The sequence below is a fragment of the Rhinatrema bivittatum genome, chromosome 4, assembly GCF_901001135.1.
Source record: "Rhinatrema bivittatum chromosome 4, aRhiBiv1.1, whole genome shotgun sequence".
Classification (NCBI taxonomy): Eukaryota; Metazoa; Chordata; class Amphibia; order Gymnophiona; family Rhinatrematidae; genus Rhinatrema; species Rhinatrema bivittatum.
This window is the reverse complement of record NC_042618.1, coordinates 110010589-110024707: the sequence shown is the minus strand read 5'-3', so window position 1 is coordinate 110024707 and position 14119 is coordinate 110010589. Positions and strand designations below refer to the sequence as shown.

The window sequence follows — 14119 nt, the reverse complement described above, 5'->3', positions numbered from 1 at the left end:
TAATAAAGCATTTTTTCTTCTGGGCATTAGTAAAGACAAGTCATTTAGAGATGGAAATACAGAATTTATTGCAAATTTGACTCAATTTCTTGAGGACTCAATAGCTGAAATAATGGAGCGATCAACTCTTCTTGTTTCCTTTGTGTCGGAACAGGAACTGAGTGAAGTTATGAAGAGATATTTTAAGAATATCTCTGTTCCTTTCTATGGTCAGTTAGTACGCATATTTCCAGACTTCGCTACAGTCACCCAAGAAAGGAGGCGTGATTCTTGGTATTGAGATCCCAGATTGTTTCATTGGGGTTTCCCTTTGTTTTAAGATATCCATGTAAATGTGTAATTCGTTCCCAAAATGAATGTTTGTATTCTTTCTCCCAGAGCAACTTAAATCCTTTATAAATTCTAGGAATATTCCACTATCTCATCCTGGGTATGTTATGACTGCGCTGCCCGCGGGTTTTCCCGCGAGCAGGCTCACCCACCCTATGCTGTTCTTCACCCGACGCGGCAGGATGCCGCCGTCGGGCCTTCCATGCGGCTAGAGCCGCGGTCTGTTGCTGCCCACGTGGCCCGGAGGCCGCCCTGGAGTCTCCTGTTCTCTGTGGTCGGAGCTGCAGCCTTCTTCGGGGCTGGGACCGCCCTCGATGCTGCCTTCCATCTTCGCGGCGCTAGGCCGCAAGCCCCGGTGCCATCCGGCGGCTGCAGCTGCCCCCGGGGCTCCCCGTAGCGGCTGGAGCCGCTTCCGACGTCAGGGCCTGCTCCTCAGGCCCTGACGGCGTCTGACGCACAGACGCTGTGCAGGCCGCTGGCCATGGTCCTGCACAGCCCGTTTCCTCTCCTTAGGCGCCGGCGCGCGCCTCTCTTCAAGATTTAAAGGGCCAGGCACAGGAAGTGTGCTGGCCCCACCTGCAATGGGACTTCCTGCCTTAGCCCTATAAAGGGCTGCTCCGTCAGTCTGTTCTTGGCCTTGCGTCGTGATGACTCCACTCTGGAGGCTCCTGCCTGCCAGAGCCTTGTAAGGTCTTCTGTCTTCGTGGAGCTCCTCATCTCGTCTTGTCTGCCTTCTACCTCATCTTCATGTCTTGGTGTTCTGCCTGAGGTCCCGGTCCATGTTGTGATGTCTCGCTATGTTCTTCCACGTCCTGATGTGTGTTCCTACGTCTTGTCTTCTACGCTCCTGAGCCTTCTGGTCGTGTGGGCCGGACTCCCTCGGGCGACGTCTTTCCCGGGTTGGAGTGGCCTGCAGGTGGACTGGTGTCCTGTGCTCTCGAGCCGTCATGTCCTGGATCTTTCCTGCGCGGTCCTGTTCTCCTCGTGGTCCGTGACCAACCTGCAAGGGCTGTGTAGGGCGCGCAGTGGGGCAGGGTGGTGCGTGACTCAGTCCTGCGGGTGGCCTGAGTAGGGCGCCCTGAGAGACAGTGCCAATGTCCATGCCTTGTGTTGCCTATTTGGATGTCCAGTGTCTTCGTCCAAGGATGCCGTTGCGTCAGCCATGTGTCTTCGTCTAAGGATGCCGTTGCGTCAGCCATGTGTCTTCATCCAAGGATGCCATTGCATCAACCCAGTGTCTTCGTCTAGATGCCGTCGCATCAATCACTGTCATGTCTTCGTGTCAAGGCCGTCTGCCCTCAACCTCAGGCCCGGCCTGCTGCTCCATGCTGTTCGCAGCAGGTCCAAAAGGGCTCGGAATGGTCGGAGGACCATTCAACTTCCAACATCCTCGGATGTTGGCCTTGGGAGCTTGCCGGCCTGGCAGAGGGTAAGACAGTCAGCCATGCAGAGCCACCGTCAACCCTTGGCTCGGCCCTGAAGGTCTGGGTCCGGGTTGAGGCCCTAGGACACAAAAAACCGCCCTTACGTAACAGGGTAATAATAGATCCATTGATCCAAGTTAGTAATCTCTGCTGTATACGTTAAGCCTGTTTCTATTATAGATTCCTGCATGTACTCCCTTAAATTCTGCCTTCGGCTCTCTAATTTCTTTTTTTTTGGGGGGGAAAAATGATGCATCTAGGATTGGCGATTCCTTAATTATATATGTATATTGGTTTTCTATTTCTGAGATATTTTTGTTTTCTGTAGTAAGATGGAATCTTGCTTATACTTGTTGAAAATGAATAAAAATTAAAAAAAAACAAAATTAAGAAATACACATATAAGAAATACCTGTTTTTCTTCTAAATATATTTTAAAACTCATGTAAATTGATGTAAGTTATAGTGCAACCATACCACTGCATCCCAGTCTTTTTTTATGTATTTAAAAGTCTTATTTTTATTGCAAGCTTCCTTTCTCCCAATTTAGATTTCTTTTTCTTCACCTCTACCAGTCTGCATTTCCACCTTTCCCCTTTCCTTCTGTTTGCTACCCTCTTAAGATTCTTTCCCAGAGAATCCCTTAAAGTTTTCAGATCTTTCTCTCTTTCTACCTGGCCCATCTTTTACATCCATAATAGCTTAATGAGCCCTGCCAGTGCACTTCTAGCAAGCAACAATATGACAGTCATTTAACTTGCCTGCTCTTAGAGGCATGGTAACGCAGCAAATTCCTATAGAAGAAAAAAATAATATGATAAGGGGAAACAACATGACTCAGTGACCTAATACGTTTGTAATTAGTAGTTCTTCAGTGAATCTTCATCTTATCACTTGATTCCTTGACTTTTTTTATATATATACTTTTCTCTGTTATACGCATTTTCACTGCATTACTGTCCATTGGTATTTTCTTTAAAAACATTTAACCAAGTTAACAGTGTTTGCATTGATCATAAAACATTTTGATACACAGTCCAATCTGTTTGAGGGGTATGCTGAGCTGTAAGCTGCTTCAGGCAAAGGCATTAGCGGCTTACAAATGTGAAAAAATAAATAAATATTTGCTCTAGGTTTTTTTTTGGTTTTTTTTTTTTTTTTTTACAACTTTGTCTATAAGCTCTCATTTCATAACACTTGCTCACATATGGACCCAGTCTAATTTGTTAAAACAAAATAAATGCTTTACTGAACTTGAACTCTTATCTATTCACAATTACCTTGCCATTAATAAGTAGTCCTCCTCTCACTCTATGCTTATTCTTCTTGATCTCTCTGCTTCTTTCGAAACTATCAATTATCTGGAGAAAGATATAAGTAGGAACATTGCTATTTTTCAGATGACACCAAACTGTGCCACATTAAAAATACACTGCAGAATTCACTGACTTTACATAGAGATGCAGATGGCTGAGAAGTGCCAGAAGAGATTTAATTTGGAGAAATGTAGGGTAATCTGCTTTGCTCATGCACAATAAAGTTGGCAGTACTTGCTATTATAGAACAGGAAAAAGACCTTGTGACATCAGTTAACAACAAACAGGGAACTTGTAAAATATTTCTTTTTTAAATAAAAATACAGGTGCATCTATGATAATAGATTCTAGGGTGAAGTTCTGATTCAGGAAGTTGCATCCAATGCCATATTTGGGATTAGGAAACAATTATTTTTTCACCGTACTGCCAAACTAGTTACAGTTTATAGATATTGGCCTTTTTGCATGCTTCTGAATTTCATCACCTAGAACCCGCTATTAATATACAAGAAAAGGCTAGACTTATGAATCCTTTTGTCTTCTTTTCACTTAAGAAATGGAGAAATTTTATTACCTATTAATTTTCTTTCCATGAATCCTTCTATTCCAGGCAGGTAGGACTGGTATAGCAGGCTTTTGGGGTGTACAACCTGTGTGACCACACAAGGCACCATGGTCTAAAGCAGTGGTTCTCAACCTTTTTTCTATCAGGACACACCTGAGAGATGACCCTCACATGCGTTGACACACTGATCACATGACCATCATGGGACTTAATATAAGCACATGCTCTGCCTTCACAGGAGACCCCCGCTTCCTAACAATGGGTTCAGAGCAGAACTAAGACATTTCCCTGTACAACTCAATGTACAAAAAGATATTCTGATTCTGGTGTCATCACAAACTCCCTCTGCTACCAGGTGCATTGCAAAATAATACAACCAAACCCCACACTGCACACGTCTATCAAACCTGCCATACCTCAGCAGCACTACCTCCAAGAAATGAACAGCAATAGCCCTGCCCATGAAGAGGCAGCAATTCACCATCAGTGCAATATCGTATTGAGAAAATTCAACAAATAAGGCTGATACAGCCCTCTAGTAAAGTACGTCATATCAGTCACACACACACACACAGAGCACAGACAGACCTGCCTTCACCTAATATAGAATGAAAGACCACAAACTACAAATGTGCAAACAAAACCTGAAATGGAAACCGCAAGACCTCCTGCATGCAGTGCAAACCTGGAGACTAGAAACAGAAATATATTTCCTCCTACTCTAAGCAAAGTTCAAAGAGAATAAATGCATACTCTCAAAACTGACATAGTATGGCCCTTGTACTCCGTCACTCCTCTCCATGCCCCCATCAACCCTCACTTCCAACTACTCAATCATCCCTTCACACGCACCTATCCCTGTCCAACATTCCCGACAGCCCCCACCCCTGCATCCTCTTCCCCGTGCTCCCTCTCTCTCCTGCTCAACTCTCCCTGCCCTTCCCTACCCAGAATACCTCTGACCATCTCTTTTCTACCCCTTCCTCCTCAGCATCTCCTGACCTCCCTTCTCCCCCAACCCAGCAGGTCCCACACCTCCATCTCTCCCTCCATTTCCATCGCTCCTCCCACCCAACAGCCCCCATCCCCTCCTTCCTCCATCTCTCCCTACCCAGCACATTTTCCCCTCCTCCTGGCTCCCAGCCAACATAAAAGCCTTCAGTCCAATCCAGAGTCTCCCTCCCACTTTTCCAGCAGCAGATGAGGGCAAGAAGCACTGAGGAGAGGAAGATGAAGAGGCAGCAGGAGCAGATCTATAGAGCATGCACCTCTCTCCCTGCTTTCACATGCAGGCCCCATGGGGTGAAGAGAGCAACAGCAGCCTCACTGCCAGGCCAGGCAGAGGAAGATAAAGCTGGTGTCCTGCCAGGACCATATGAACAGGAGTTGGCGATATCTCACTCTGATCTGGGTGAAGGAGCAGGGAACAACCTCCCACTGGCCAGGAAGAGGAGAAGGAAGCAAGAGCAGCTTCCTGTCAAACCCAATAAAAGAGAAGTTAACCAACTCCTGCCCAGACTGATGAGGAAATATCAGTCTTCTGCTGGCTCTGTGACACACCTCCCAGGATTTTGCGACACACTAGTGTGTCCCGACACACCTGTTGAGAACCACTGGTCTAAAGAGAGCAGGTCTGGCTGGGCCACGATGGACCCATCCTGCTGCGGCCCAAAGAGTCAAGGCCCAGTGGATCCATGGCTAAGCCTATCCCACCGCGGCCCAAAGACAGAAGGCCCAGTGGAGCCCATCCCATTGCAGACTGAAGAAAGAAGGCCTAGTGGAGCCTCAGAAGTGTCTATCTCACTGTGGTCCGAAAAGCAAAAGTCTGGTGGGGCCACAGCAACTCTTGGCCTGAAGAGAGAAGGCCTGACAGGGCTGTAGTGCAGCCCTTCCCACTGTGGCTTGAAGAGAGGGGGAAGCCCTGAATGTATGTATGTATGTGTGTGTGTGTGTGTGTGTGTGTGTGTGTGTGTGTGTGAAAGAAAAGTGAGAGCCTGCATGCGTGTGAGACAGCTTATGTGTGCGCGTGTGTGTGAGGGAGCCAGTGTACCACATACAGGCTCCCACATGCAAACGCACATACAATGTGTGTGTATGTATTTGAGAGAGATCCTGTGTATGAGAGAGAGAGGAAGTGTATGTGAAAGCAAGGGCATGTATATCAGAGAGGGAGCGTGTGACAGAATGAACATGTATAAGTGTGTGCTTGTGTGTGTGTGAGAGAGAGAGAGAGAGAGAGAGGAAAATTGGTTCTTACCTAATTTTCGTTTCTGTAATATCACAGATCAGTCCAGACCAGTGGGTTGTGCATTCCTACCAGCAGATGGAGTCAGAGAACAAACACTTTGGGAACTGCTACATAATCGAGAGTGCCACCTGTAGCTCAGTATTGGCCCAAACAACTAACCTTATTAAAGGGCGAAGAGGGTTGGAACCCAAAACGCAACAGCCAACCCCTCGCCCGTCACAGAGAAAAAACAGAAAACCACTAGACCACCTCGGAACCTGCTCCCTCAAGAGCATCTGTGATAGAACCAAATTGTTTCTTCATGAAAATATCATTTCTCAAGGTAGTCTTTCAGAATATGAAAAGGGGGTGGGCCTCTAGACTGATCTGTGGTATTACAGGAATGAAAATTAGCAGGTAAGAACCAATTTTCCTTTCCTGAACATACCCAGATCAGTCCAGACCAGTGGGATGTACCCAAGCCACACTACACTGGGCGGGAACCCGAAAGACCCATGCGTAGAACACTCTCACTGAAGGACGATTCATCGTGCACCCTAACATCCAAATGATAATGCTTGGTGAAATTGTGAAGGGAGAACCAAACCGCCGCTCTGCAGATTTCCTGCAGTGACAGAAGCTGACACTCAGCCCAGGAGGTAGCCTGGGCCCTAGTGGAATGAGCTCTCAGACCCACGGGCACCTGACGCCCTCGGAGAACATAGGTCGAAGAGATAGCCTCTTTAATCCAGCGTGAAACCGCCACCTTGGAAGCCTTGTCACTCTTCTTAGGACCCCCGAACAAGACAAACAGATGGTCTGACTGCCAGAAGTCATTGGTAACCTCCAAATAGCGCAAAAGAGCATGACGCACATCCAAAACACGAAGCTCCTTTTCCTGAGGGGGAATCCCTGGACCACTGCGGAAATCCTGGCAGATCCACTGCCTGATTGACATGAAAGGCAGACACCACCTTGGAAGCGAAAGAAGGGACGGGGTGCAGAGAAACTCTATCATCGTAAATCCTAAGGAAGGGATCCCGAAACGACAAAGCCTGTAACTCTGAAATCCGTCGTGCAGAATAGCTACCAGGAAAACGGTCTTCAAGGTCAAATCCTTAATTGGAGCCCTGCATAAAGGCTCAAAGGGGGCTCCACAAAGCACCAGGTTCAAACTCCAACCCAGACATAATGGACATACGGGAGGACGTAAATGTATGACTCCCTTGAGGAACCGTGAAATATCTGGGTGCACTGCTAGCGACCGACCGTGAAACCAGCCCCTTAAGGCACCTAAGGCTGCTACCTGAACTCGAAGGGAGTTGAAAGCCAAGCCCTTAGCCAAGCCCTGTTGAAGGAAGTCCAACACCTGGGGAATCTCCGTTGACAAAGGATCCAAGGAGCGCTGGTGGCACCATGCCTCAAACAACTTCCAGACAACTAACACAGGCCATAGATGTAGACGGTCGACGTGCCTGAAGAAGAGTGGAAATAACCTGCTTTGAATATCCCCTCAATCGCAATCATCGCCTCTCAAAAGCCAAGCTGTGAGAGAGAAGTGATCCTCCAGATCCGAAAATATGGGCCCCTAACGGAGTAGATGTGGGAGATGAGCCAGCTGCAGGGGACCTTCCAATGCTATTCGCACCAAGTCTGTGAACCATGGACGACGCGGCCACTCCGGAGCCACCAGCACTATGCTGCCTGGATGTCGCTCTATGCATCGAAGAAGCCGACCAATGAGAGGCCAAGGGGGGGGGGGGGAAGGCATAGAGAAGAATGCCCGTGGCACCACGGACACACTAGGGCGTCTAAACCTACCGAGCCTATCTCTCAACGACGACTGAAAAAGTGTTCTGTCTTCGCATTGGCCCAAGTTGCCATGAGATCCAACTGAGGCACGCACCTGGCGCAAATGAGGTTCCAAGCTTCAGGAGCTAACTCTCGCTCCCCTGGATTGAGCTGTTGCTTGCTGAGGAAGTCCACCTGAACATTTTCCATTCCTGCGACATGCGATGCGGCGATTCCTTTGAGATGGCACTCCACCCAAGCAAACAACAGCCTTGCTTCCAGCGCCACCGCAAGACTCCGTGTCCCACCTTGCCAGTTGATGTAAGCTACCGTCGTCGCGTTGTCTGAGAATACTCGAACCATTCTGTTCTTGACTAGGGGCAGAAATGCTTGCAGGGCCAGTCGGACAGCCCACATCTCGAGGCGGTTGATGGACCAGAAGCTTTCCGTTGGGTACCAAAGATCTTGAGTGGATTTGTTTAGGCACACTGCTCCCCAACCCAAAAGACTGGCATCTGTGGAGATAACCACCCAATTCGGCGGATCCAAATCCACTCCCTGTAGCAGGTTGCTGCGTAAAAGCCACCACGACAGACTGACTCTGTAAGCATAGGCAAACGATACATGGAACTGTTCCAACACCGAGCTCCACCTCGATAACAGCACGCTGCAACAGAAGCAAATGAGCGAACACAGAGACCAAATCCAAGGTGGAGGCCATGGATTCCAGGACTTGTAAGTGATGCCAAACCGGAGTCTTCCTCTGAAGGAGGGCCTTGACATAATGCTGCAACTTCGTTACATGGTCCAATGCCAGAGAAACCTTGCCTTAGCAGGTATCGAAGAGCGCTCCCAAGTAAACCAGAGACTGCGTGGGCTCCAAGTGACTTTTCTGGACATTTATGACCCAGCCAAGTGACCACAAGGTGAGCATCACCCTCTGGACCGATCTTACGCAGTCCTCATTTGACTTTGCTCAAATCAGCTAGTCGTCCAGATACGGGTGAACTAGGACTCCCTCCTAGCGCAGGAATGCCGCCACGATCCCCATGACCTTGGTGAAGGTACGTGGGGCTGTTGCCAGGCCGAAAGGAAGATCTTGAAATTGGAAATGTTGACACAGCACTTTGAATCGAAGGAACCGCTGGTGATCCTGGCGAATTGGTAATTGGAACCTGAACCAAAAGGCCTTGAGTGTCCAGAAGTCGAAGAGGCCAGTCCAGCTGCCTTCTCATTAGATCTGCATACCAGGGCCTCCTCGGCCAATCTGGGGACACTAAAACCACCCAAACATTCTCAGATTCTATTCCCCTTAAAACCTTGCCTTAATAGTACAACAAGGAAGTTGCTGCTGCCCTCTCCTCGTGTTTGGGAACATTGGGGGAGGGGGACTGCCACGGACACCTCTGCCGACGTTAACATTGATGCAATCAGGGCCTTCAAGTTCACCTGACCTATGGCGCATGAGAGTGCCACAGGGAAATTGCTACTGCCCTTCCCTCACATCTGAGAACTCCGGGGGAGGTAGGTCTGCCGTGGACCCCCCTGCTGTCAACATCAGTATGACCGGGACCTTCAAGTTCACCTGGTCTATGGCGTATGAGTAACAGTACTGCGAGGAAAATGCTGCTGCTCTCCCCTTGTGTCTGGCAACTCTAGGGGAGATAGGTCTGTGCGGACCCCCCTCCCACCGTCAATATTGACAGACCAGGGCCTTCAAAGTTTACCTGACCTCGGCATGTGAGTAAGAGTGCCGTGAGGAAGTTGTTGCTGCTCTCCCCTCGGGTATGGGAACTCTAGGAGTTGTAGGACTGCCATGGATTCCCCTGCCATTGTCAAAATTGGCATGACCGGGATCTTCAAGTTCACCTGCTCTATGGTGTGCAGCCTAAGGCACAAGCCAAAGGCATACGTCCCTTATGAGCCCCTTGGGAAGCAACTGATTTTTCTATATGGAAGCTGCTTTACTTGTAAGCTTTTTTTCTCTTTTCATCCTCGCTTCTTTGGCAAGACTATAATTGGTTTATGGATAAAAAGAGGAAAGGGCAAAATATGCCATCTACTGTGACAATTCCTACTACTTTAGGCCCCCCTTCACTCTTGGGTTTTTCCATCTTCCAGTCAAACCAACAGGCTGCTCTAGAAGGGATGCTGAATTTGGAGTCACAGTATCTCCTCTGAGCAATGTTTATATCCTAAGCCCCGAAGATCGGTTCCCACCATCACATCCAGCTAAAATTGACTCTTCTAATAACTCTCATTTGCCCGTTTCCATAGTTATATAACCGGGCATTACTAGGATCAGCAGTTAGTGGTGAGTATTGAGGATAGGTATTCTGATTTACCATCTGAGGAGAGTTTTTTTGTCTTCTCCCAAGTTTACCAACAAGGTTATTTTACCTCTGAAGAGACAACTGTTCCATCTTCTTCTACTCCTTGTTTACATCCTATCCCCCTCCCTGACTTACAGAAGTCATACATTATTCCCAAAAAAGGTATTTCTTTAGATGATTTAGCCTCATTTTTGAATCATGTGTTATGGATTCTAGAGGGGTGTGAAACACAATTATGTAAGTTTTTAATTGATGCTTCAGCTCAGATTGGATCTAATACTTCTTTGTTAGTTTCTCACTCATCCCAGCTGGAGTCCCTTTCAAATCAGATCACAGAATTGTCTTCCTTGAAAAGTACTTTAAAGATAATATGTATCTTCACAATAGACCTGATATGTTTGAGAATTCTTAAAGGTATAAAAACCTGCGATTTGTTAATTTTCCTAGAAGGAAATAGCTATCATCATATGAAATGGTTAAGAGGTATTTCTCTGAAAAACTGAAGATTTTATTTTCAAATATGCCTCCTATGAATAAGGTTTATTATACCTCTTCTTAGAGGGCTGGCTTTAATGTTCCTGGTAATGAATCCCTAGTTTGCACTGACAAAATAGATGTATCTGCTCTATTAGAAGGGATACATACAACCTTCCTTCCCCCTCCCCCCCATTAGCAAACCTCCCTCCCCATGCGCTAGTTTCGCTCTAATAGTGCATACTGCTACTGTTCCTAGTTATGTTATGTTATATTATCCAAGTTGTTCACTCCCTTGTTCATTGTAAGACATATGTTGTCATTGTTTTCTACTTTTTATAATGTAAACCGGAGTGATAAGTAATTCTGTTACCTGAACTTCAGTACAAAAAAAAGTTATATATAAATAAATAAATAAATAAATATTAGAAAAGTTAAAAGAGGATGTTCTGGTTTGTGAAACTTTGATAGTTCAATTTGCTATGGAATCGGATAGCGATCTAGTTTTGAAACATTTCTTGAAAAACAGATTATCCCCCTTTTTAGGAAAGAAAATTCATGTTTTCCCTGACTTATCTAAACATACACAAATGCAATGAAAATTGTTTCTTTGGTTTAAATCTCAGGCAATTGAATTGGGAGCATCTTTTTTTCTCAAATTTCCCTGCAAGTGTATATTAGTATTTCAAAGGAATAAATTTATCTTTTTTGATCCACAGCAGTTAAAGCGGTTTCTTGAAGATAAGTTTAACCCAACATAAATATATTAAGGTGAAGGTCTATATTGATAATTGTTCTTGTCAATTGTTAACATCTCTCTCCGTTTATTGGACTTGTGTTTCTCTTATGTTTGTTTTGTATATCGGTGTCTTTTTTTTAAAAATTTTTTTATCTTATAAGGAAGGTTTTCCTGGACTACAAGGTTTTTCTTATTTATACTTTGTATAAAATTCTATAAAAAAAAAAAACAAAACACAACAACAAAAAACCCCCCAAAGACCTTGCCTATAGGCAGGCGAGATGGAAAGACATTCAGCAGCTCCAACAGGGCAACAGTGGGAACACTGAAAGGAGAGGATCACTTGCTGGTGGCTGAAAGGAATCAGTAAGTTTTTGCCTGGGACATTGTCTTTTTTAAAAGTATTGGGGCAAAGTTAACTATTTGGGGATATTATTTAGTGTGTTTGTGTCTTTAATAGTCAGAAAGGCAGTGACTAAACAAGTTAGACCAGGGGTCAGGAACCTTTTTGGCTGAGAGAGCCATAAACGCCACATATTTTAAAATGTAATTCCATGAGAGCCATACAATATGTTTAAAACTAAATACAAGTAAATGTGTGCATTTTATGTAAGATCACACTTTTAAAGTACAATAAGTCTCTGAAAATATTACACCAGGCCTTAAGACACCAATACATCTCCTATTAGGAAAACGGACCAAGTCAGGCTGCTATAGAGTCCTACACAGAAACTACACGCCAGCAGAAAACCTCACCTGAATCACGTGCTGTCCCCACCTAACATAGAATAAAGAGACCAAAACGCATAACAAGAAGCATGCAGACAAAAACTGAATTGGAAACTGCAACAAGCCAGAGTCTCTGTATGCAGTGTAACAAAGGAAAAAAGAAACATCACACATCCTTATAAAACAAATCAAGAAATATAAAATCATCAGCAGTAAAACTGTACTAACAAAAAGAACATATTTCGAAACAGCTGATGAGTGGAATATCCAATAATTAAAAACTCATATAAAACATTTCCAGATACCAACAAAATATTTCAAAATAGCAGACACAAAGATCCAGTAATGAAAAATAATAAGGATACAAAAATTTTTTTGCTCTGCATACCTGGGAACGTTTGATATCCAGGTGTCCTGAGATTGTTCTGAATTAGCAGGAGGTGGGGTGGTTTGCTTGGAACTTTCTCCTCTCTCAGTCACATACCAGCGCTCTCTCTCACACTGGCTCTCAATGACACACCTATACACACATGCTCTCAGTCACTCACATATACAAATGTTTTTTCTCTCTCACTTATATAGGCTCTTAATTACACATTTACACACATGCTGTCTATCTTTTCACGCTTACACACACACAGGCTTTCAATCACATAAATACATGCTGTCTTTTTCTCTCACACACAGACTCTCATTCACATGCTTACAAACATGTCCTCTCTTTCTCTCATTTACACACAGGCTCTCAATCACATACTCACATGCTCCCTCACCTAAATCAGCTCTCAATCACACACATACACACATGGTCTCTCTCTCTCATTTAAACACAGGCTCTCAATCACATACTCACATGCTCCCTCACCTAAATCAGCTCTCAATCACACAGACACACATGGTCTCTCTCTCTCATTTAAACACAGGCTCTCAATCACATACTCACATGCTCCATCACCTAAACCAGCTGTCAATCAGACACAGACACACATGTACTTATACACACAGGCTCTTAATCATACATACACATGATCTCTCTCACACACAAAGGATCTCAATCATACACACATACTCTTTCAAACAAACAGGTTTTCAATCACAAACTTACACATACAGGTTCCCAATGGTAAACTTACATTCATGCTCTCTCTCTCACAGGCAGGATCTCAATCACAGACATACTCTCTTTCACATATACAGGCTCTCAATCATTCACATACATGCAATCTCTCACTCACACACACAGGATCTCAAACACACATGCTTGCTCGCTCATTCACTCTCTCTCTCCCCCCCCCCCCCCCCCGGGAACTCGCGGCAGCAGCAGCCACCTCCCAACGCTAACCTCCTTCATTTTCAGCCCTCGCGGAGGCGAAGGCGGAGTCCCATCGGCCGCGGTTGAAGATTTTCATTTTCCTCCGAGCCGCGCTGCAGTCTTCTTCCCGCGCAGGCACCCGATGCTCTCCACTTCCTCTTCCGGGCCGCGGGAAGAAGAGAGCACCGGCGTGCTCTCTTCTTCCCGCGGCCCGGAAGAGGAAGTGGAGAGCATCGGGTGCCTGCGCGGGAAGACCCGCGCAGGCACCCGATGACTCCAGCGCTGGCACCCGGCTGACACCCGATGACTCCCGCGCAGGCACCCGGATGACTCCAGTCGGCGTGCTCTCTTCTCCTCCCCCCCGCGGCCCGGAAGAGGAAGTGGTGAGCATCGGGTGCCTGCGCGGAAGAAGAGACCACGCTAGTGTGGTCTCTTCTTCCCGCGCAGGCACCCGATGCTCTCCACTTCCTCTTCCGGGCCGCGGGGGGGGGGGGGGGGGGGGAGGAGAAGAGAGCACGCCGGTGCCGCTGACTCCAGCTGTCCTGCCGCGTTCCGCCCGGGCTGACAGCATTTTAAGCCCGGGCGGCGGAGGACCGGGGAGCAGCTGGGTCAGCGGGGAACCGCGAAGTATGGCGACACGTGTCTGCGAGCCAGATGCAGCCCTCAAAAGAGCCATATCTGGCTCGCGAGCCATGGGTTCCCGACCCCTGAGTTAGACTGTTTGTATTTTTAGTCAGTCAATAAGGTAGCAGTAGGTAGTGTGTTTATTTTTTTTAAAAAAGTCTGCAGAACTGAGTGTTCTCCAGACTTTTAAAGAGTTGAGTGTTTGTATTTAATACTAACCGAGTGCTTGTATTGAAAAAAAAAAACAAACAAAAA

At 46.3% G+C, this 14119-nt stretch overlaps 1 protein-coding gene across 7 annotated transcripts in view; it reads right to left on the bottom strand.

Annotated features, from left to right (window-relative positions):
* The window catches only part of MGA (MAX dimerization protein MGA), a 660453-nt gene that overhangs the window by 266782 nt on the left and 379552 nt on the right, over nt 1–14119 (bottom strand). For 6 of the 7 annotated variants that reach the window (XM_029598656.1, XM_029598663.1, XM_029598661.1 and 3 more), the window contains one exon: nt 3035–3115. The exons of the other annotated variant lie outside the window; for it this stretch is intronic. In XM_029598656.1, coding sequence (XP_029454516.1) covers nt 3035–3115 — 81 coding nt within the window. The remainder of the gene's footprint in view (nt 1–3034; nt 3116–14119) is intronic. 7 annotated transcript variants of the gene reach the window in all.